Genomic DNA, 23,431 nt, shown 5'->3' with positions numbered 1-23,431 from the left:
GCCCAGGGCACGATCCTGGAGACCCGGGATCGAATCCCACGTCAGGCTCCCGGTGCATGGAGCCTGCTTCTCCCTCTGCCTGTGTCTCTGCCTCTCTCTCTCTCTCTCTATCATAAAAAAAAAAAAAAGAAAAGAAAAGAAACATGATGGAGGAAAGGGTTAAAATTCAAACAGTCTAGGCAATCATTTTGGTTCCCTTTTATCTTTAACAGTTCTTAATGTAGCAATACAGTGGCTGGAAAGATTTGTAGTTAGAAAACCTTGTATGCCTTTTCAAACAAAGATGACCTATTTACAAATATGAGCATTAACAACTGACAACATTGCACAGTTCTGGAAAAGAAAGATTTCTGTTTTAGTTCTTCAGAATATTCATAAATGAAACAATTTCATTTTATTTTAAAAGCTCATTTGCAGGGCGCCTGGGTGGCTTGGTCCATTAAGCATCTGACTTCAACTCAGGTCATGATCCTGGGGTTCTCGGATTGAGCCAGGCTCAGGGACTGAGCCCCACGTTGGGCTCCATGCTCAACGAGGAGCCTGCTTCTCCCTCTCCCTCTGCCCCTCCACCCTGCTTGAGCTCTCTCACAGCAGGCTTTGTCTCCCTCTCTCTCAAATAAATAAAGAAAATCTTTAAAAAAATAAATAAAAGCTCATCTACCTAAGAAGTCCTATAGCATAAAAAAGTTTGCATAGTAATCTGAAATTTACAATTCTTATAAAAGACACAGATCCTGCAAGGAGTCTGAAAATTCTATTTAAAGGCTCCAAAGAAACCAACTCAACAAAGCAAGGCAGTTTCAATCTTAGCCACATTTTAGTCTCCGTATGAATGTTCGCCATCTGAGTGGCTTGGCAGATCTTATTGGATACATCTCAAAAGTCTTGAGTGTTAGGTGAAAAATACCCTAAGACCCAACCCACAGCCCACATAAATTTTCCAATGTAGGCCTAACCCACAAAAGTAGTTCCAGAATCATCATGTAGGGTACAATCATGTCAAGTCCCAGAATAGACCAAATCTGACCTGTCTAGGCAGGCTAAAGAATAGGGTTCCTTAGCTCTATAGCAAACACTCTCCCTGTCTCCCTATCTTTTTCCTAGTCTTCTCTGGCACAAAATCAAGCTCTAAAGCAGTGTTCAAAATCAGACTAGACGGTGATGTTAAGAAAACAAGGCAATATTCATAGCAGTATTTTGAAACAGTGTTGCTCAATGAAAGCACATAAAGTAGGAGCCAAAAGACCTAAGTTCTATCTTAAGCTCTACCACTGCCTAACTAGGACATACCCTTCACTTTGAGCCTCAAGGTCCAGTATAGAGACAGGAAAAGGGAAAAATGCCCTCTAAGATTCTCATTGAACTAGTCATGACACTGCACATTTTCCCAATGTCTCCTGAATTTAACTCAAGCATCAACTTTCCTATTTGGTCAATTAAAAAATGTCAAAAGTATCAATTTATCAAAGCATGTTCTATCATTTCCCAAATTAAGGTCAACTGGAATCTGATATATAAGAAAAGACAAAAGTTATTCTTCAAAAGGATTATTGGTTTTAGAGGCTGTGATTCAGACTCTTCAACAGTAATGATGCAGCAGAGTAGAATATAAACAGCAAGTTGAAGAGACAGTATCTACAGCCAAATTCATTCAAAGATCTTAAGTTTAAAAAAATACTTTTGATTTAAATCATTATTTATGAATTTCGAATAGATGAATGCTACACTGTAAAGGGCACTGAACCAGGTATCTAGAGATCGGGATTCTAGTTCAAGATCTGCAACTGTTTGGTTGAGCTTAAACAAATAACAGTATCTCCTAGCCTCAGTTTCTTGAAACGTAAGGGAGTTTGCTTCCTACTTTAAAATTTAAACTTGGGCAGCCCCAGTGGCGCAGGGGTTTAGCGCCGCCTGCAGCCCAGCGCGTGATCCTGGAGACCCTGGATCGAGTCCCACGTCAGGCTCTCTGTATGATGCCTGCTTCTCCCTCTGCCTGTGTCTCTGCCTCTCTCTCTCTCTCTCTATGAATAAATAAATAAAATCTTTAAAAAATAAAAAAAAATTTAATTTTTTTCAGGTAACACTATTCTCTATGAGATTCAAATTGCTTTAATGACAGAATTTTTATAAAACTTATAAAATGCCCTAAAATTTAAAAGCACTTTCATACCTACCTCACAACATTGTAAGATACATATTAGTATCATCATCACTGAGTATTTCATTAAACAAATATCCAGAGAAGAAAAGGAAAATGGTTAACTCAAAAAAAAAGAAAAAGACTCTCAGAACCCAGGTATACTGACCATGGTCCTCATTGGCTTCCAATCTTACATTCTGTCATTGCAAAGAGTTACATATTACAATATTTAGGAATGAATGTTTTTTTTAAAGGTCTTATTTATGAGACACACACAGAGAGGGAGAGGCAGAGACACAGGCAGAGGGAGAAGCAGGCTCCATGCAGTGAGCCCAATGTGGGACTCGATCCCGCGTCTCCAGGATCAGGCCCTGACCTAAAGGTGGTGCTAAACCGCTGAGCCACCCGGGCTGCCCAGGAACAAATATTTCAAGTGGTGTAAAAAGCACCATTGGCCATAAAGTCAGATTTGGATAATTTTTTATCTTGATCACTCTCCTCACCAGAAAAAGTCAATCAATAATACCTATCTTTTGGGCCACTATTAGACTAGGCACAAAATGGAAGCAAGCCTAACAATACCATGTTGGTGAAAACTAAAGTTGACACAATTGCACTGAATGCAGTCCTCAGTGGAAAATGGCTGGTATCTGTAGGACAACCAACTCTTGCAGAGCTGCCTCAACTTCAGTAGTCTCCCTGTCTACTCATCAACCTAAGTTCTAAGTTATCAAGCTCCTTAGAGGACTAGAGTAAAGCAAAAAAGTTGCTATAATTGTTTCTCACAACACTTGACAAATTTTGTTCATAGAAACAGCTTTTTCAGGAAATTTAAGTAGCATATTGTTCCTATAAAAGTATCATGCAGTGTACTACATCATGGATGTCTGGATTCAATTCCTAACTGCTACTAAATGATTTCAAACCAGGCACCCAACTTCTCTTGGTCTGTTTCCTCAGGTGTAAATGTGGTATCTGGTTTATATAACATATTTAAGGGGCACATGTGTGGCTCTGATGGTTAAGCGTATATCTTTGGCTCAGGTCATGATCTCCAAGTCCTGGGACAGAGCCCCAAATTGGGCTCCCAGATGAATGGGGAGTCTCCCTCTCCCCCTGCCTCTCCCCCTGCTTGTACTCTCCCTCTCTGTCAAATGAATAAATAAAAAATCTTTAAAAAAAAAAAAAAAAAACATATTTGGGACGCCTGGGCGGCTCAGCGGTTGAGTGTCCGCCTTCTGCTCAGGGTGTGATCCTGGAGTCCCGGGATGGAGTCCCACATCAGGGCTCCCTGCAAGGAGCCTGCTTCTCCCTCTGCCTATGTCTCTGCCTCTCTCTCTATCTCTGTGTCTCTCATGAATAAATAAAATCTTTAAAAAAAAAATTTTTTTTAATTGTGGGGGTCATCACTATAGTTCAAGACTATGTAAATTGCAAACTAAATCTGAAGAAACCATAAAATTTAACTATTAGCAATTATGATCCTTCCATTAAGTCAAATAAGGCTGATATGAAACCTTATTCAGTCTTGAACACAACAGCCATTAGACCCCCAACATTAAAACACCCATCCTGTTGTCACATGCCAAGGAGTAGAAGCTTTAGATTTGTGTTTCTCCACTGAAGAGCAACCAGGAAGACAATGGTCAATTAGTTCTTATATGAGTCCACATAAGAACGGGTTCTGAACACAGAAAGTATTTGACTCACACTCCTAATTAGCAGCAGGCTGCAAGGATGGGAATGGAAATGGGAGTGGGGTGAGGGGAGATTTACTTGGTTTGACAGCATAATGTTAATTCGTCTTAAAACACTGTTAGCATAAAAGCTAGACTCTTAGGTCCCAATATAACTTACTGTGAAACCTTTCCAGGTGGGTCTCCGAGTTCTAGTACCTGGATTTCTCCTCCGGCATAATGAGGTAAGTACTCGTTGTCTGTGTCCGGATATTACACAATTTAAGAAAGAAAGTGTATCTGAGATCAGCACAGTCGCATCTTGTCTTACCTGAGGATTAGGTTCCCAAGTCATCTCTTAAATATTATATAGTCAAAATTACCAATGAGAAACCGTTAAATCACCAAGGCTAAGACGGCTGGAAGCTCACAGACCAAAAATTATTTTATTCTCTTCACAGTTTGTGCTGGAGCCTCCCCCTCTCTGGGACAATGAATGCCAAGGTCTACTTTAAAAGAGGCGGCTCAGAACTCTGGGTAAATAAAGCAATTTATCTCTTTTTATAAATAGTCGCATTAGCATAAACATTCAGTCTAGCTACCTGCCGAGAAAGTGGAGCGACCCATTAAGCTGCCATCATTAACAAAACAAAAAAAAAAAAAAAAAAATCTTCACAACTTTGGAAGAGCTACTGGGGGCAAGTCTCCTCCCCGTTCACTGCTCTCAGTCTACACCTACCGCCTCACCGAAGTCATTCCACTCGTGACTCTCAGATAAAAGTAGGTAGACAGATGGCACCTTGGGGAACCAGAGTACGGATTCCAGCCACAAGCTAACCTTTGAGGGACACACAATTTCGCAACTTAGGGACGATCAATCTGCTTCAGGGAAGGGCCAAATATGCTGGTCTGCTCATGGCCACCAACGAAGTTGTCAGAGGGCATGACATGCAAGCATGGCCACACACGGTCCACGTCACACTTCCTCAGGCGCTGGGTCACCCCTGAGGGGTTAAAGGTGCTGCGTTTTTTTCCCCATGAGAAATCCACTACACACGCAAGCAAGCTTCAAATCCTGGAATCCGGGCGGGGGTCACCTCAGCGGTGCGGCTAGTTAACAGGGCTCCGCCATGTGCCCGAGACCCAAAAACTTCTGAGAGCAGAAATGACCAAATGGAAAGTGCAGCGAGAACCTCCCAGGTGAGGGGACCCGTCCACCGGGGGCTGCAGACCGCTCCAGGGAGGCGGCGGCAGTTCTCAGCAGGCGGGAGGCTACCGCCCAGCAGGCGAGCACCGCAGGCTGCCGCCCTCTCGTTACCTGATGGACGTCATGGCTCCACTTTCCTGCCCCTCGCTCCAGCGCTCGCCTCAGGCTCGGCGTCCGCACGGGCGGCGGCGGCAGCAGCAGGTACCACGGCAACTGCTCCTCGGCTCGGGCGCTCGGCGACCGGGAGCGCGTCCTCACACACCCCGCACGCCCGCGGCCCCCGCCGAGCCGGCCCCAAGCGCTGATTGGCCGCGCCGCGAGGGGGCGGGCGCTCCGCCCACGGCCGGCGGCCCGAGAGGAGCCCCGGGCGCCGCCCGCCGGGCCGAGCCGCCCGCGTGTCTCGGGTCGGCTCCCTGGCTCGCCGGCTCGCCGGGTGGCTAGCGGGCGCGGTGGCCATCTTGGGTCTTGGTAACAAGGTTCCCCCCATCCCCGGCTGGTGGGGCATGAGGTTGGGTGCCCGCCTCAAAAATGGCCGCCCCGACTGGCAACCGGTTTGTCAGTCACATGGCCACGGTCTACCTCTGCGCTCAGGTCGCTTGAACCGGGCTTGGGGCGCGGACGCTGTCGGGCAGCCCTCGCGGATGGGACTGAACAGCCTGGAAAACCCATCTGCAAAAGAAAAGCGGCCACCTCCTGGGGGGACCTCGGCCCGGCGGAAACCGAACGCGTGGCAACAGCAGCATGTGTTGAATTCGAACTCGCAGCCTCTCAGAATCAGTTGCTGTGTCCGGTGGTCCCCCAGCGTTCTTGGACTTCAGAAACAGAACGGCTTATTTAACGCGGAAGTGTCCAGGGCCCACTGTAAGCTTTGTGCCTCAGAATCTAGAAAAGGTGAGGCCCAGGTGCTGCAGGTACACAAAGTTTCAAAGCCTCTGAGCCAATTAGCCCACTTAAATGATACTGCTCGCCACGCTTAATTGTCAAATTACCACACTTTTCTGAAAAGTATGCAAAGCTCTGAAGCAAGCATCTAATGCCACAGAGGCGGGGCGGGGGGGGGGGGGGGGCGGAAATGAAAGGACCCTAACTCCTGGCCCTAACCTTACAATTTAGTGGGTCCAAAGAGTTAAGAAACGGATTCTGAACCAATAAGGAGACAGGTAAATTTCAACTGCGGTAAAGATCAGAGGGAGCAAAATCACTGTAGGCTTCAGGACCTAAATAGCTTTCTTTATTCCCTCCTTATTCTCTGTAAAGTAATATTTATATTAACACACTGTAGTCTCCAGTGATGTTCACTAACTGACCCTATGGGGTGGTGTGATCAATTACACAGGTCTGAAATCAGTTATATATAGAAACATAATCCAGCATATGATACTGAAATATGCCTAATGTGACCAGAAAAACTGATTTTTAAATTTTATTTCATTTTAATTAAATTTTAAAACCAAAACAACGTAAAATATTTTCCATCAAACACAATTTTTTTCATTGGACTGTATCTCACTATTTATGTGAAAATTTAGCACCCAAAGTGAGACACTAAATATAAAATGCCAAGTTTTTCAAGACTTAGTACAAAAAAAATGTATTACTGACTACATGTTGTAACAATATCTTACTACACTGGGTTAAATAAAATATATTAAGATAAATTTAAACTGTTTCTTTTTACTTTAAAGTGGCTACTAGAAAACTTAAAACATATGCATCTTGCATTATGTTTCTACTAGACACTGCTGTTCTACTGTCCAAGTTAGACTTCCTTCTTTTCTTGCCTATCATTGCCCTTCTGACAGAATAATTCTATTCACAAAAGGCGATTAGGGAGATCAGTTTATACAGATCTGGGGCTCCTTGCTAACCATCTAAACATCAAAATTTAAAGACTTCCAGTTTTATTCAAAAATACTTTTTTCTTTAGCATTGTTCTCTTCAAATCGGTAAATGACTATCTAGAATGAACCCATGAACTATAAATCTGGTGTGTTTAGTCCATGACTAAAGACTGTTAAAAACATAACTATGCTTGGCTGAGTGAGACTTTGACTAAATGTCCACAAGCAGAACAAATCAGCTGTTCCTCTGGATTAGAGGATCTGAATCAAAGCAGCAGAGGACCAACTTGAAGTGGAGGAGACACTAACAATTTAATAGTTTCCCTCCTCCTCTTGTGGAAAATTTTGGTAGTCCACATGAACTAAAATCAAATCAGGAATAATCCTTAGAAAGGATTTCAAAATCTCAATGTACTTTTAATATAGGAGGTATTGTGGTGCTGCTTTATTATACATACATATGATTTGAGGGATCTCGTTAAAATAAGGGTTTAAACTCACTAAGTCTCTGTGGCCAAGATTTTGCCAGTTCTTTATGTACCCAGACCTCATCAATTGCTTCGTCAACGGACCATGTTAAGTGTCAAGGTTGTAAAGGAGAGTAGAAAGGCTATAAAGGCAGCAAGACAATGTTTGGAAACCCTCTTGCCTCCCTACCAACTGCAGGACCTTGGCTTATATATTACAGGTTCTTAACCTATCTGTCCCTCAGTTTACCCATTACATGCTTTTCAGGGCATTGTGAAAACTAAAACTTAATTCTAGTAAAGTGTCTACTGGAGCCCTTGGCACGTGGTGTGAGTACTACTTCGTTATAATCACACTGGTAAAAATTCCATCTCTGCGAAACATGATATGAAAGTTAACATGAACTTGGCTCTATGAAATATAAAATGCACTCTTCCTCATGCCTAAAATACTTAGTGATTCCCACTTTTGATTTTTAACAATAAAAGTTTTTTAAATTAATTTTTAAATTAATTTTGGTGCCAAAACAGCTAGACTTGAAATTTTATTTTTAACAAATACACTGAATTCATTAAGGAAAGATTAGAGACTGCAATATTCAAATCTTTAATCAGAATAAAACTATATCACATCCTCTTCATCTAACAATCAAAATGTTAAATATTTTTTACTTATAATCAGTCAACACAACTTTCAAAAAGTTTATTCTTTTAAAATGTATTTTAGGTACCAGTCCCATTTCAGCAGGTATAGACATAAAAATGTTATTTCAGCAAACAGGGCTCATGTATGATTGTTCTTTCAGAGTCAAAAAGGTAGGGACAAAAGTAAAGACATGGTTTTCCAGGCAAAAACAGAAATTCTCTTTATTCTTTCTCTCTCAGGCCTTTCACTCTTTTTCTTCTCATTCCCTATCCTCTCTTCCACCCAGTCTTTCCCATCTCTCCCTCCCTCCCTTTTTCTCTCATTTTCTCTCTCTCTCTCACACACATGCAAATACACACACAAATAGCTACCGAGTAACTATTACTTTTTTTTTTTTTTTAAGATTGTATTTACTTATTCATGAGAGAAACAGAAAAGCAGAGACATAGGCAGAGGGAGAAGCCAGCTCCCTCCAGGGAACCCAATGAGGGACTTGATCCCAGGACTCCGGGATCACGACCTGAGCCAAGGCAGATTCTCAACCTCTGAGCTACCCAGGTGCTCTTACCTAAAAGCTTTTGTGATCAACTTTTCAAGTAACTTTTTTCAACTGTATTCTTTTCACTTTAGGGAAAAAAATCAGCCAACTAAAATTTGGATCCTTCATTAACTTCCGTACAGCTTAAGTAGTTGCACCAATAAATAAATAGTTGCATCAAGATAAGTGGGTCCAAATAGCTTGCTCTTGGATAGATACTATTCTATTTTATTTAACAGTGTAAATAGCCACTTTAAAAGCAAATAGATAACTAACCACAAACAGCTGAGTGCCTCCAGATAGCATAAATAAATACATAGACCCACCCTACTACATATTTTCAACAAATGCTTCAAGGCCCAAAGTGATAGCACAGTTCTCTTCAAAGGATGCTATAAAATCAGCTTTTTCATACATAGTTAGCAGAGTATAAATTAATACATTTCTAGAGGGGATCCCTGGGTGGCGCAGCGGTTTGGCGCCTGCCTTTGGCCCAGGGCGCGATCCTGGAGACCCGGGATCGAATCCCACGTCGGGCTCCCGGTGCATGGAGCCTGCTTCTCCCTCGGCCTGTGTCTCTGCCTCTCTCTCTCTCTCTCTGTGACTATCATGAATAAATAAATAAAATCTTTAAAAAAAAAAAAAAAAAAAAAATATAATACATTTCTAGAAAACTTTTTGGCAGTAAGTGCCACCAATTCCTTTTTTTAGGCAACTATCATAAATAAAATAGAACAATGCGAACAAGGATTTGTACTCCCAGTTATTCATTTTAGCATTAATAATAGAAAATATCTGATATTCTAAATAGCCAAAAATAGGGTAATGGTTAAATAAATTGCAGAAGAATGTTATGGAGCTATTACAAAATGTTTTTATAGACTTTTTAAGGATGTAGGAAAATACTCATGTTAAATGAAACAAAATAAACAAAAGAATGTAGAGTATGATCTTGATCGTGTTAAAAAAAATTCATACCATTATGCAAAGAAAAAAGATTGGAAAAAAATATACCAATAAAGCATTATGGGTTTCTCAGAAAAGTGGAAGTATATAATTTTTACTTTTTTTCATCAGCTTATAAACTTTCTACTATAAGTGGTTTTATTAATGTAAAATTTTCATAATTATTAAATTTTAATTATCTTTCTGAAATAGTTTAAAAATACAAAACTTATTCCTTCTGTTTTTAAAACTGTATTTTTTAAATCACAACCCATCAAAGCTATACTTATTTTTAGAGAAACTGGGCTTACTTTTATACATGTCTCATCTTTTCACGTATAAAGACTGCTTAAACAGAAACAACAAAAATGTCTTTATGATTTTCTTGGTTAATTTTAAATCTTAACTGACAAAAATTAAAAGCATAAATACCACTTTTAGAGCTCTGCATAGCCCTTATGAGGGCAGCTGTCACAATACTGAATGTGGAATGCCTTCCCTGCATATTAGTTAAAAATACATCTCCCCGTTTCCTATAAATTAAAATGCTAATAAAATAATACTTCCAAAACAATCTATATCCTACTTCAAAAAAAAAAAAATTTCTTCAGACTTGTTTCCCTAAAAATAAGTAGTGTGCCTCAGTGTAAGGTTCAAGCCTAGGAAAAGAGAGATGGGAATTTTATTTAATCTTGGACCTTATAAAGAACATTATAACCTTTGGCCATCAGTTTTCTTACCTGAAACACAAAGAAGTTTGTTATAGGTGACATCTCAAGTCCTGAAATTTCCGTTTTTATTGGCCAAGGAAAGAAAAAAGCTCACTTGTGTCTCAATACAACTAGCGTTGTTTTTTTAAAGAGCTGATCAGTTTTAACGCAATTTTAGTTAGCTTTCATTACAGACAAGACTATTCCAAGAAACACTGCTAAGTGTATTAACTCTTTTCCTCAAAGACATTATATATAAAAGGTCGGCTATTTTTATTTTCTTTTAATTATTAGCTGTAGATTCTTGTGTCACATTTTACTTAAACATTACATATTCAAGCAATATAATCTTTAAATGGAATCTGATCATTTATTTCCAAGGAAAATTTTTTTTAATTTTTATTTATTTATGATAGTCACACAGAGAGAGAGAGAGAGAGAGACAGAGAGACAGAGACACAGGCAGAGGGAGAAGCAGGCCCCATGCTCCGGGAGCCGGACGTGGGATTCGATCCCAGGTCTCCAGGATCGCGCCCTGGGCCAAAGGCAGGCGCCAAACCGCTGTGCCACCCAGGGATCCCCTCCAAGGAAAATTTGAAGAATATAATAATGTTTGATTGACTGAATTTTATTTAGTAAGAATTCTTAGCAAAACTCCCTCCCAGGAACACCTACACAGTGCTGCTTTATTTCCAGGGAACTACAAATCTCTGAAGCTCAAAGAAAACTCCCAGTGCTTTGGATAACAGTGCTACCCAATTATTTATACTGCCAAGAACACAGTTTTAAATTATACAATTGAGTATCACCACCATTTCATTAAAGAAAGGGCATTTTAACGTAAAAATATATGAAGGAGGGACACCTGGTGGCTCAGTCAGTTAAGTGTCTGACTCTTGATTTTGGCTTAGGTCATGATCTCAGAGTCATGAGATCAAGCTTCATTCGGGCTCCACACAGCGTGGAGTCTGTTTGTCCCTTTCTCTCTGTTCCTCTCCCCACTCACTCTCAGTCTCTCTCTCTCAAATAAATAAAATCTTTAAATATATATATGGACATCACAAAATAAAGAACAGCTCTTCCCAAAGTCTTGTTGAAATCTTACATAGTTTCTACAGAATAGATCTTTCTTATTTTTATTTCACTACAGATCTGATCTACAGTACTTAAAAACAAGCTTTTAGCAATTATTCACTCATTAACTCAACAAATATTTATTAAACAGCTATTCAACTGCTCCAGACACTAGAGATTCAGCTACAATCAAGCTGAACTAAAGGCACATGAAATGCCTTTACATTCTAGTGAGGAGATAGGGATGAATAATCCAACAGTAAGAACATCAAATGATCATATGTGCTATGCAGAAAATTAAAACCAGCAGATCAATGGAGAGAAAGGCTCCTTTAGATAGTCAGGGAAAGCTTCCAGCAGGAGAGAACTGAATGACAAGGAAAAGCCAGGTGGAGGAAAGCCATTACTGATAGCATTAAAATGATCTAGAAGACCAGTGTGAAAAAAAGGCAAGGGAGAGAAGAAATATTTGTAGTCAGAGAACGAGGAAGATCATGTTCCCTTTTATAAGCCTACAAAGTTTTGATTTTGTTATAATAAGCATGACAAGAAGCCACTGTTAATTTTAACACCGTTTTAACATTTTAAACAGACAAATAACATGATCTAATTTTGTTTTCAAAGATCACTTTAGGTTATTGTGGAAAGAATGGACTATAGGAGCATGAAAGGAGAAAGACCAAATTAGAAGTGTACTACAGTAATAGAGATGACAAATAATACTGCTAGACACAGAAGAAGGACATTTTGGAGACAGAATAACAGAACTTGCTGGTGAACTAAATATGACAGACTAAGGAAAAGGAAGGAATCAAGAACTCCTAGACTTTGGAATATATTGGGTAAATGTGGACTACACTGGATAAATGGTGCTGTTTACTGAGATAAATGGAGAAGGCAAAAGAGAAGCTCAGAAGACTGGAGCTTTGGGAGAGGTCAGAATTGGAGATAGAAACTTCTAAAACAGATTTTCCTTCTAGTCTTTCTTACTCTGTGGTGCCTACTATTTCCTATTGGTAGACTAAAAATAAATGTTCAGATTTGAATATGCAGTTTTATTGAACAACACCCCAAAAGAGTAACCATATTGGAGTCAACAGTGGGGGGCATATTGTGGTAACTAATTACAAGGAAGAATATTGCTAGGACTAATTCCTCCTCTTTAAAATAAGAAAAATAGGGCACCTAGGTGACTCAGTGGTTAAGCGTCTGCCTTTGGCTCAGGTTGTGATGCCAGGGTCCTATGATCCAGCCCTGCATAGGGCTCCCCGCAGAAACCCTGCTTCTCCCTCTGCCTATGTCTCTGCCTCTCTCTGTGTTTCTCATGGATAAAAAAATAAAATCTCCAAAAAAAAAAAAAAATGAATTGTTTCTTAGATCTCTTTTTATCTTTCAAAATTTCAACCACAATTTCATTTGTCAAAATCACAAGAGTGATTTTTAACAAAATCATTCTTTAACCACTCTGCAAGAATTTAGGGGTACACAATGAGTATCAAGTGGCTAAGCTTACTATCAAGCTAAGCAAATTCCCCATCCTAGCCATTCAGCTATGTGAATCTAATTTAAGCCTTACTGAGGCCTTCCTTATCAAGACCTCTCAAGACTCAGAAGTTGAAATCACAAATGTTCACAATAGGTTCCAAAACAAATTTACTTATATAGGCCATAAGTATCTCCTTTTTCTAACTCCCAGTCCCTACCATTTTCTTTATAAGAGTAAAAATAAATGTGGTCTCAAATTGAATATGCATTTTATCTGAAAAATGTCCTAAAAAGTAATCATTTCTATTTGGTTGTTTTACAGTAATGGAATGATTTTCTAACATTTTCTTTTATTCAACATTTTTGTTTTCTTTACTAAAGGATGGTGAGATAGGGGTGGGGAACAGAAGGAGATATGTCACTTTCTGTTTTCAACACAAACATAACAGCCTCAGACGGCCTGTATATGAAGGAAGCTATTAAATCCAAATGTAATCTTCATGCATTGTAAGAAGGCAGCTCCTTTTGCGTGTCAAATAGACTTTTTAGGTAGAGACAGCAAACTTCAGACTTCATATATATTTTTGAACCTTAAATCATTTCTTCAAAAACCAAAAATACTCAGTATTTCATGGAAAAATAATATACACATTAAATTCTGAACTTTAAAACCAAAAACAGACATACTTTCCAATGGGGAGGGGGAGACTATCAAAAGTAATCATCTTTTAAGAAGCAATAACAGAATTAAAAGCTTGGAAATATAATTCAGTCATGTTCTTCAAAATTATTTTATCATAACTGTAGCAGATTAAAAATGGACTCAATTTCTTGGAAACAGGAATCTATGTCCCCTCCCCCTGAATTTGGGCTAGCCTAGGACTCCTTTACCCAACAGGGTACAGTACATGAAATGATGCTGTAACAGATTCCAGGCTAGCCTTAAAAGGACTGCCAGTTCCTGTCTTGTTACCTGAACTGCCAGGTAAGAAGCCCAACAAAGAGGTTGAAGAAACTACATGGAGAGGTTCACAAACTATATGGAGGGGAAGAGAAGCAGGGTTGAGCCCCGCTTTCCAGCCATCCTCAACAAAACATCAGGCAAGTAAGGGCAATCTGAACACTCCAGACCAGACCTATTGTCAGCTAAATACCTCCAAGTGATCCTAGTCAGTACCACACAGAGAAGAATCAACCAGCCAAACCATGTCTGAATTCCTGACCCACAAAATAATGAACTCTAATACAGTGGTTATTTTAAGCCACTACATTTTGGGATAGAAAACCAAACTCGCTGTGAAAAATACTTTTTTTTTATTGCAACCTAGTATGCTATACTTACAGCTAATTGAACAATGTTTCACAAAGCAATACTAATGCTTACCATATTCAATGCACTGATATTTTCTATTCTATTTTCCTTTTATAAAATACCAGTTGTGCTACAACCAAATTGAGTCATGATTTAGTTTGAAAAGCATTTCAGTTTATATTACTTCACAGGTGCATACACAAAGCTAGACAAAAACCTTAACAGCACCCAGTTCATAACAAGAAGCTTCTCCTGAATTCTCATTCACAGCTCAGAACTGAATGAAAAGCTAAAGAGATGAAGTGTCTGAGGTTGGAGGTTACACAGAAATCAAAAATAACTAAATGGAATTGAGACTTTTTCTTTTTTATCACTTCCCTTTACCTCCCCCTTCCTGTTCACACATCTCTCTTGCTCTTCCCCTATTTCCTTTTTCCTATGATAATGAAGCATTATGAAACTGAAGTTTTTAAATAACATTTTAATTTAATGAAATGTAGTAGTCCTATTCTTAAGAGTAGACTAACTGAATGTTTCACTTCTTTTAAAAGCCTTTTTAAGGCTATTTAATAATAGCCTTTATTATTATTTGTATGAGGTCCAAGGCTAATCATGACTGGTCATTTTTATTGAAAAGGAGTTCCAAAAAAAAAAAAAAAAGAAAAGGAGTTCCACTAATGGAAACACGTACACACCAGAGACCTTCTCATCAGCGCCATCTCAGATCTGGTACAACATTTTCATAGGATTTCAAATTACTAATAGTATTAAAAACATTAATAGCTTTCTAGAGGATTACTAGTACTTGTTTCATGTATAATATAGGAATACTTTTTGAAGCAAAGGGTGTGCTTAATGATTAAAAATATTAATCATACAAATCACCATTGATTCCTGTTGGTTATATAATATCTGAATATTATAGCTAATTATGAAAAATCTTTAATAAGATTCAAGTTTGAATCCTATCTCTGCCACTCACTGTGTAATCTTGGGCATATTAAACTTTCAATATAACAGTTATTTCACAGTATTATAATTAATAATGCTAAAGACAAGATTGAAATTATTAGTATCAGAGGAAAGTGCAAAATCTCCAAAGTAATTTAAAACATATTAGAAATTGTTCTGTTAACTGGAACATTTTAACTCTTAAACATAAGCAAAATTGGTTTGCTCAAGGTTTTTTAATTAGAAATCTGCCCCAAATTCAAGTTCAAGGGGTTAATCCATTTGCAAAGCATACCATTAAGTATATCCCACAATGGAATACAGTATTGTTGAGGAGTGGGGGGAGGGGGGAAGGGCTACATATGTGTCAATGAGAGAACTTGAAAGACAAAAATCTAAACAAAGTTACTAAACACAGTGCCACAGAATTTATTTAAAAAGTGTGCTTATCTAGCACACACAGAATTCACTTTGATAAGTGCTCAATTTACAGCTTTATAAGTGTAATGTGAACAGCAGGAAATATGAGTCCTAGGTCCTGAGTGTGAATTGAGAGCTCATTTCTTAGAGTCTCCTCTATTTCCTCAGCTAAAGGTTAAAGGATCGGTAAGAAAATGTTAAGGAAAGCACCTGATAAAATTTTTACCATGTTATTCTTATCTCAAAACAATCCAAAAACTTGAAAGAAAACAGATACTTCATTTCTTGTTCCAGAAGGTAAATTCAATGGGAAGTTTTATGACTTGAGATCAAATCTCAACTCAAATACTTCATAGCTTTAAGTAACTAGCTGTGTTACCTGAGTAGATATCAGTTAACCTCTCTGGGCTTCAATTCTCTCAACTGCACAACATAATAGGCTGATTTTAAATACTTCATCAGGCACTAATATAGATTCTAAAACATGTTCAAAGGGTTCCTAAAGGGCAGCCCAGGAGTGGCTCAGCGGTTTAGCCCCCCTTCCGCCCAGAGCCTGATCCTGGAGATCCGAGATCAAGTATCACATCAAGCTCCCTGCATAGAGCCTGCTTCTCCCTCTGCCTGTGTCTCTGCCTCTCTCTCTCTCTCTCTCTCTCTCTCTCTGTCTCTCATGAATAAATAAAATCTTAAAAAAAAAAAAAAAAGGGGGTTCCTAAAAATCACATGAAATTGTATATTAGTATTTCAGTGGCACATCTTGGCTGAGACCTGTTCTTTTCACACCCCAACTCCATAATTTGCGGGAAACCTCAGCTTTAGGAAGGCCCACCCTACCAAGGAATTTGCACTGTCATCACCTCCCACCCCTGTTCCTACCCTCACTCCCACCAGAGGTCTTTGGAAACACTTCTCAAAGGGAATAGCTTCTCAAAGGGAAAAGCTAGAAGCGCCTGCTTACAAGTACAGACCTGTTTTATGAGTGTAAAGATCCAACATCTTGGTTAACAGATCATTTAAAGAGCTCTGAATTGGACTTGATATCTACATACAGGATATTAGCAAGTCTTCTCAGGAATATAGTCTATTTAAGTTTCACATAAGTCAAAGGTCAGGTGTGTATGTGTTTCCATTAGTGGAAAATGTACTATTCTTCCCCTATTTGTGCTGAATCTAGGTGAGGAATGGTACACAACAAGGGGAAGAGGAGTGCTAAAGAAGGGATTCCTGCTTAATGTAGTAGGCTGAGCCACGAAAATTTAGTATCTTTCCCAATTCTAAGGATCTGTGAGTATAAATCTTGAAGTTTATATATTTCTCTACAGAGTATCCTTAAAATGTTCAAACATAGGGAAGACCCAATGAAGTCAAACCTACCATGTAGAGAAGAACCTATATTCCCCACCCACACCCTAGAAAGACAAATCTTTTCCTTTTTTCTTACTAAAATACTATTTTTAATACTAAACATTGAGTACTACTTACTGAATTAAATAGTGTAACTATGTTTTGTTTTAATATTTTAAATGTACACTACCCAGATGCATACATTTGGGTAAGAAAATGCTAAGTAAAATTAACAAGACAAAGTAGAAATTTGTCAGTATACTTTCATGTGAATCAACGTGCTATCCCATGCTAAAATGCAATATAGTCATTAATTTTGAGTGTGTGAGAACAAAGACATAACTGAGGGTAGAAGCCTGCATCACTTCTACAGCATAACAGCTTTAATCTTCAACAAAACTAAGAACTAAAAATTATAACTAAGGTCTCGTCTGTTTAGGAGAAACAATTTCTGAAAAATTCTATTTTTAGGAGGAATCTAAGACTTCCCTTAGTCACGCCTATAAAACAAAAAACATTCAAATTTCTAATGTGGTTAACTTCAAAGACATCATATTTGAACTGTTTATTTTTAAAGGAAATAATTTTCTTGTATTTCAACTTGTTTACTCAAAAATTTACATGGTTTTTCAGACCATCTCTAGAACTCAGAGTAAAACATTTTGCTTTATTAAGCTTAAAGGAATTTGAGAAAACCTAAGACATCTGAATTTAATTCTTTTGCTATATTTTGTTTTCAAGTGACCCCTCCTGGATGAGTCAACAGAGACAAATTTCTTTAAAAGACCATTTTGTGGTATTATCCATTGGTTACAGAGTACATTCGCTTACACAGTATGCTACAAAACTAAGAATAGTATTGTTAACCCTCTATGTTTTTTAGAGTTCTGATTACATTGCAAATAGTCTCACTAATTAAGGTACTTGCTAACCCAAAGGAAAAACATTAATCATTCTGATAGGTGACTCAGATCTTCTTTGTTAATTCTTTCAGAAAATTTATTCCTCCACCAAATAAGTAATTTTATATTTAAAAAAGAAAGTAAGGGATGCCTGGATGGCTCAGTGGTTGAGTGTCTGCCTTCAGGTCAGGGAGTGATCTCAGGGTCCTGGATGGAGTCCCACATCAGGCTTCTTGTGGAGAATCTGCTTCTCCCTCTACCCTTGTCTCTGCCCCTGTCTCTCTCTGTCATGAATAAACAAATAAAATCTTTAAAAAAAAAAAAAAAGAGAGAGAGAGAAGAGAGAGAGAAAGTAAACAAAACAGTGACCTTAGGGCCTTAATAAAGTGTTACTGTTTGTGTAGAAGTATTTTTTTTACTTCTGAAGGAATTTTCCCCATGGACAAATGCAAGAAATTATTATAGTCAAAATTCACTACAGTCACCAGAAAGAACAGAAATGCAAGTAGGAGTACATCTCTTCCCTCTACTGTCCTGTGGCATTGGATTTATTTTGTACACAAAAAAAATGAAAGGTCCATGAAGTGTTCTCAGGTAATAACATGAACCCATTTTGCAACACTGAGTACTACAAACATAATCATAAAACATCTTTAAAGAGTTACTTAAGAATTCATTTATTCAAAAAAAGTTTAGAGCCTATTATACTGCAATGAAGTAATTAATTATGAGGCACTAAGAGTTATTCAACTAGCTTCCTGATTTCAAGCAGCAGTAAATGAGGCAAAACATGCACAGTATACAAAGCAGTAATGCAAAGTATAAACAGCCAGAGGAGGTGTTCCCAAGTGGATGATCAGGAGAATTTTTTTGGCCGGACCTTGAGGAATGAGATTATCAGTAGGGTGATTGTTTGTTTTCACAGATATTTTCTACACATGCTATAGAAATGGATTTTTCTATGCTATGGATTTTTCTCATGCTTAAGGAATGACAGCACCTCTCTCACTCTACAAGGCCCTAGTAGAGTTACTGATTAAGCGTGTCCCTCTGAACTCTATCTACTACCCCATATATACAAACACCATGCTCACACACACACCCACATCCACATGGGCACACACAACACACACAGGAGGAGGAGTAAGAATATATCCCAGGCTGCCCAAAATCCCCACCTCTGATACAGTAACTGGCTCAATGGTGGGTATGTAACCCAGGCAGTATTTTCAAAACTGATACACGAACATGGAAAATCTCTTCCACTGGGCTCAGGAGATTTGGACTTTGGGCAGAGAAATGCCATCTTTCTTGTTATATTAAGATGTCCTAGGGCGCCTGGGCGGCTCAGCGGTTGAGCGTCTGCCTTTGGCTCAGGTTGTGATCCAGAGGGTTTTGGGATAGAGTCTCGCATTGGGCTCCCCGCAGGGAGCCTGCTTCTCCCTCTGCCTGTGTCTCTGCCTCTCTCTCTCTCTCACTGTGTCTCTCATGAATAAATAAATAAAGTCTTTAAAAAAAAAAAAAAGATGGCCTATATGAGAAATAAATCCAATATACCCGAGAACAATGGAGGCAGGGGATGCACTCCTAGAATGAGTCTTATCTGGCTGCGGTTACCAGTTATGTTAGTTAAATTGAGTCCCTTAGAGACTTAGAAATGGTTCTACTAAGGATGCACTAAAGTCCAGCCTCAGTCTCTAGAATGCCAAATAATCACTTCAATATCATTTCTAATCATTCCTGATTTTGTGAGTGATCAGTGATCAATGATCACATAGGTTACCTTCCTATCTATAATCCTGCAATTACAGGTAACAGCAAAATATCCTGCAATTACAGGTAACAGCAAAATAACAGCAGGATTTACTAGTAACTAAATGTGGCTAAATAGTGAGATCCTGTTGTTACAGTAACCAAACTGATGGGACTTGAGAAGGTAAAAATTTCTTAAAGGAAAATTCCTGTACATACTGTCTTATTCGAGAAAAGATATTGAAATCAGCATGCGTACAATGAAAGCCGAAATGCAAATGGAAACTCACATGTTCAGATGTTCTTATGCTGAAAGCTAATTACACTGCTTTTTAGATGAAGACAAATCATACAAGGCCACAAGTACAAACAAGTACAAGCAAAAACATCAAAAATAAAATATGTAAGTGAGGGCAACAACTTTAAATATCCTTTGAATAATATTCAAAAATATCTTCTCCAAGTAGTATATTAAACTTCAGTAAAATAAGCCTTTCAAATCTTGAGATCCAGAAGCTGAAGAAAAATCTTTAGTCAGTCAGTATTAGAGAGGAAGAAAAGCCTAATAACTTGATGACATATCCAGTACCAGTTTTATGGTAGGGCTAGACAAAAGAGATCTTTGAAATAAAAACATCTATTTAAAATCATAGATGTGTAGAATGGGAAAATGCAGCAACTGACTGATAAGAATGTTTCTAAAAACTTCTAAAAGCAATTAAAAATTTTAATAGAAGTCCACCGTCCTTTTGCTGACTTCCGTGGGCAAGATATATTTTTAGGGCCAGAATTTTATGAGACTCCAAATATTAGAGCTTTCAGGAAGACAATGCACTGTATGTACTATATGTTTGGTAAACCACCCAGAGTTTCATGCAGAATGCCATTAACAAACAGACTAACATTTCTACAACAAAGCATACACATTTGTGTAAGGCAGATAAACTCTACAGAGAGTCTCATATCACATTTTGTCAAATTAACTCATCTCAACCTTTTTAAAAAACTTCCAGTTTTCAGAGCTTTTGGAATTTCAGAAATATAGATGAAAAGATTACAACCTATAATAAAATCATAGTACTACTTATTTTATAAAGTTCCAGGTCTACTTAGTATCCCAGAGTTCCATTCCATAATGGTGATATTTAGCCACTCAGCACTCGCCCAGGATACATAATTAGTGCACATCAAGTTTCTCCAGCTTAAAATCCAGAGTCCTAATATACATGTGCAGTGCAGAAAAGCTGGAAAATACAAAAAAAGAAAAATAAAGAAAACAAAAATAACTACAATCTTTCCATGTAGAAGTAACTAAATTTTCAGATTCTTTCTATACATATTAATTAGGATCAAAATCTCTATAATTTTAGTGTGGATTTTTGCTTTTATGTTACTATGTACCTGGAATACCCTTTTTTTTAATTAATTTATTTATTTATTTATTTTTTTGGAGTTCAATTTGCCAACATATAGGATATCACCCAGTGCTCATCCCATCAAGTGCCCCCCTCAAAGTGGAATGCCCTTTCAACCTGAGAACAGTGAACTTAAAAGTCTGGAAAAATTCTCAGCCATCATCTCTTCTAATATATCCTCTCCAGGGATCCCTGGGTGGCGCAGTGGTTTAGCGCCTGCCTTTAGCCCAGGGCGCGATCCTGGAGACCCGGGATCGAATCCCACGTCAGGCTCCCGGTGCATGGAGCCTGCTTCTCCCTCTGCCTGTGTCTCTGCCTCTCTCTCTCTCTCTCTCTGTGACTATCATAAATAAATAAAAATTTAAAAAAAAAAAAAAAATATCCTCTCCACCATTCACAATAGTTCCTCTCTTTGGAACACTCAGATGTTAAGGTATATTCCTATCTCTCAATTCCTATTTATTTCTCTGTGCTACATCTGGATGAATTATTTGGTACTATCTTCCAATTCACTAATTTTCCCTTCAAATATGTTTAGCATAAAGTTTTATCAACCTATTTTTTGTCCTAATTTCAATAACGATTTATTCTTTGACCTAGCTATTTATTTCATATTTATTAATTTTTTATTCATAACATGTTTTTTAATGGCTACTACTTTACCTTTTTAAGAGTCTCTGAAATACTTAAAGTCATTTTTAAATTGCTGACTAATTCCATTAGATTTTGAGTGAATTTATCTCCTGATGGTTATGCTTACTTTCAGGCTCAAAACTTTCCCTTCCTTTTTTCTGGTGGTTTGAGATAGGCCACCCCACTTCCAGATCACATGACCTCCAAGCTTGGTGCTCTTTTAGATAACACATGATAGTGCAGATATTACAATTCCCCTCAGGAGACTTTTGTTTTCCATTTTCCTTGATAGTCCAAAGCCTTAAGCTTAAAAGATTGCATTTCTGAATATAAGTGAACAGAATGTGGTATCATTCAAAAAAGATCTGCCAACTTCAATTTTAGGCTGCATTATTAAACATAAAAGGTCTAGAAAAGTGAAGGTTATCACTCCCACTCTATGCTGGGCTACTAATTCAGTCAACAAGCATTAACTGAATAGGTCCTAAGGACCAGGCACTGTGTAACACATTAAGGACACATGATCATCTTTGCACCTTTCCAGTCTGCATATATTTTCCTCATTTTATCCTTACAACAGACCACTCCTGGAACAGTGTACTCAGTTTGTAAAAATAATCTTCCAGAGAATTTTCTGAAAGAAAAAAAAAATGTGTTTTAGAAAAAGTGGTTACTAAAACTGTTACTCAGTCACCTCAGATACTTACAGACTTTTTATCCTGTTTCCTATACAATTTTAAAACATAGAGTCCTTAGTGAGGGAGGACACAGGGAAAGAAAAGGAATCCAGGAAAGTGAAATGGTTTGGAAGCAATAATTTGAGAAAAGCTTAGTATTTGCTGACTGGGAAACTGCAGTTTCTTTTCTTTTTAACATTACTAAAAGTCGTGACGTGAAACAATCTTTAATTGCTAATGTCATATAGAGTTATAATGTGGGCCTTAGGATTCAACCCTTCTTAACATCAACTTCAGAGCTTACAAATATTTGCTATGATGAACAAGTAGAGCTATGCTTGAAGATTAGGAAGAACTTGACATTGGAGGTGGAGAGACTAGTTAGGAAGCCAACAAAACCTAAGCAAGATATAGTCTACGCCTGAATTGTGGCTGCCAGAATGGAAAAGGAAAGGCATTTATGAGACATTTCTGAAGAAGAAAAGACCAACTTTGATAACTATATGTGAATGGAAAATGAAGCAAATACCTAGATTCCAAATTTTGGAGAAAGAGAAGTTAGTAGTGCCATTAACAGACGCAGGAGCCATGGAAGAAGGTGCAGATTCAGGACAACAGATGGACTTAGTTTGATATATATGACTTTGAAGGATCAGCAAGACACTCAGGAGATATTCAGCAGATAGTTAAAATGAGGTTCTTAGAACTTAAGGACGTAGCAATCACACACGTGATCCTGTAAATAAATGTCCAGTACAAAGCCTGGATGCCCTCTACTTTCTGCTTCAGTCAGACCAAACTTCTGTAATTCCCCAACAGAGGCAGCTCTCTCTGATCTACCTCCAAACAAGCTTTCCTATAAAGCCAGACACCCTACTTCATACCTGGTTAACTCCTTGTCATCTTTAGAACGCTCAGGTATCATTTTCCCAAACCTTATTCATTTCCCAGGAGGAGGTACCTACGTCTTACCTCTCAACATATTAGCACTTAATTTTTAGCATTATACCTACCTAAAATAGCAGCCATTTAAAGACTGGAAAAAACAGACTTGGCATATGTTCAATAAGCTTTCGAAGGAACAAGATCCTCTTAAAGGAGACTGCCAAAGAAATGAACTGGTATGAAATTTCCAAGAGAGAAAAGAAAATGAGCGGTCCTAAATGTAGGTATTCATCATGGAACATATCTATCTAGGGATCAGTTCCTGAAAATGCTTCTCAACTTCTTTCAGCTCCAATACCTCATCTGTAACATGAGGATTGTTATCTACCTCATGGGGTTGCTGGAAAGATT

At 38.2% G+C, this 23,431-nt stretch overlaps 1 protein-coding gene and 1 long non-coding RNA gene across 10 annotated transcripts in view; one reads left to right on the top strand and one right to left on the bottom strand.

Annotated features, from left to right (window-relative positions):
- Positions 1-23,431, bottom strand: part of ADK (adenosine kinase) — a 508,004-nt gene that overhangs the window by 481,170 nt on the left and 3,403 nt on the right. For 2 of the 9 annotated variants that reach the window (XM_038534416.1, XM_038534419.1), the window contains exon 1: positions 5,135-5,299. The exons of 5 other annotated variants lie outside the window; for them this stretch is intronic. In XM_038534416.1, the coding sequence (XP_038390344.1) occupies positions 5,135-5,148 (14 nt within the window). In that variant the 5' untranslated portion in view covers positions 5,149-5,299. Of the gene's footprint in view, positions 1-3,997; positions 4,016-5,134; positions 5,302-23,431 lie in introns of those variants that run through there. 2 more of the 9 variants (XM_038534414.1, XM_038534421.1) reach the window with 2 other exon arrangements.
- LOC119876194 lies at positions 5,921-12,290 on the top strand. Its single transcript, XR_005357971.1, has 2 exons — positions 5,921-6,183; positions 11,869-12,290. It is a non-coding gene; the product is annotated as an uncharacterized LOC119876194 (long non-coding RNA).

This window comes from Canis lupus, chromosome 4, assembly GCF_011100685.1.
Source record: "Canis lupus familiaris isolate Mischka breed German Shepherd chromosome 4, alternate assembly UU_Cfam_GSD_1.0, whole genome shotgun sequence".
Lineage (NCBI taxonomy): Eukaryota > Metazoa > Chordata > Mammalia > Carnivora > Canidae > Canis > Canis lupus.
The sequence above is the reverse complement of the archived record's forward strand: the minus strand, read 5'-3'. Positions and strand labels throughout refer to the sequence as shown.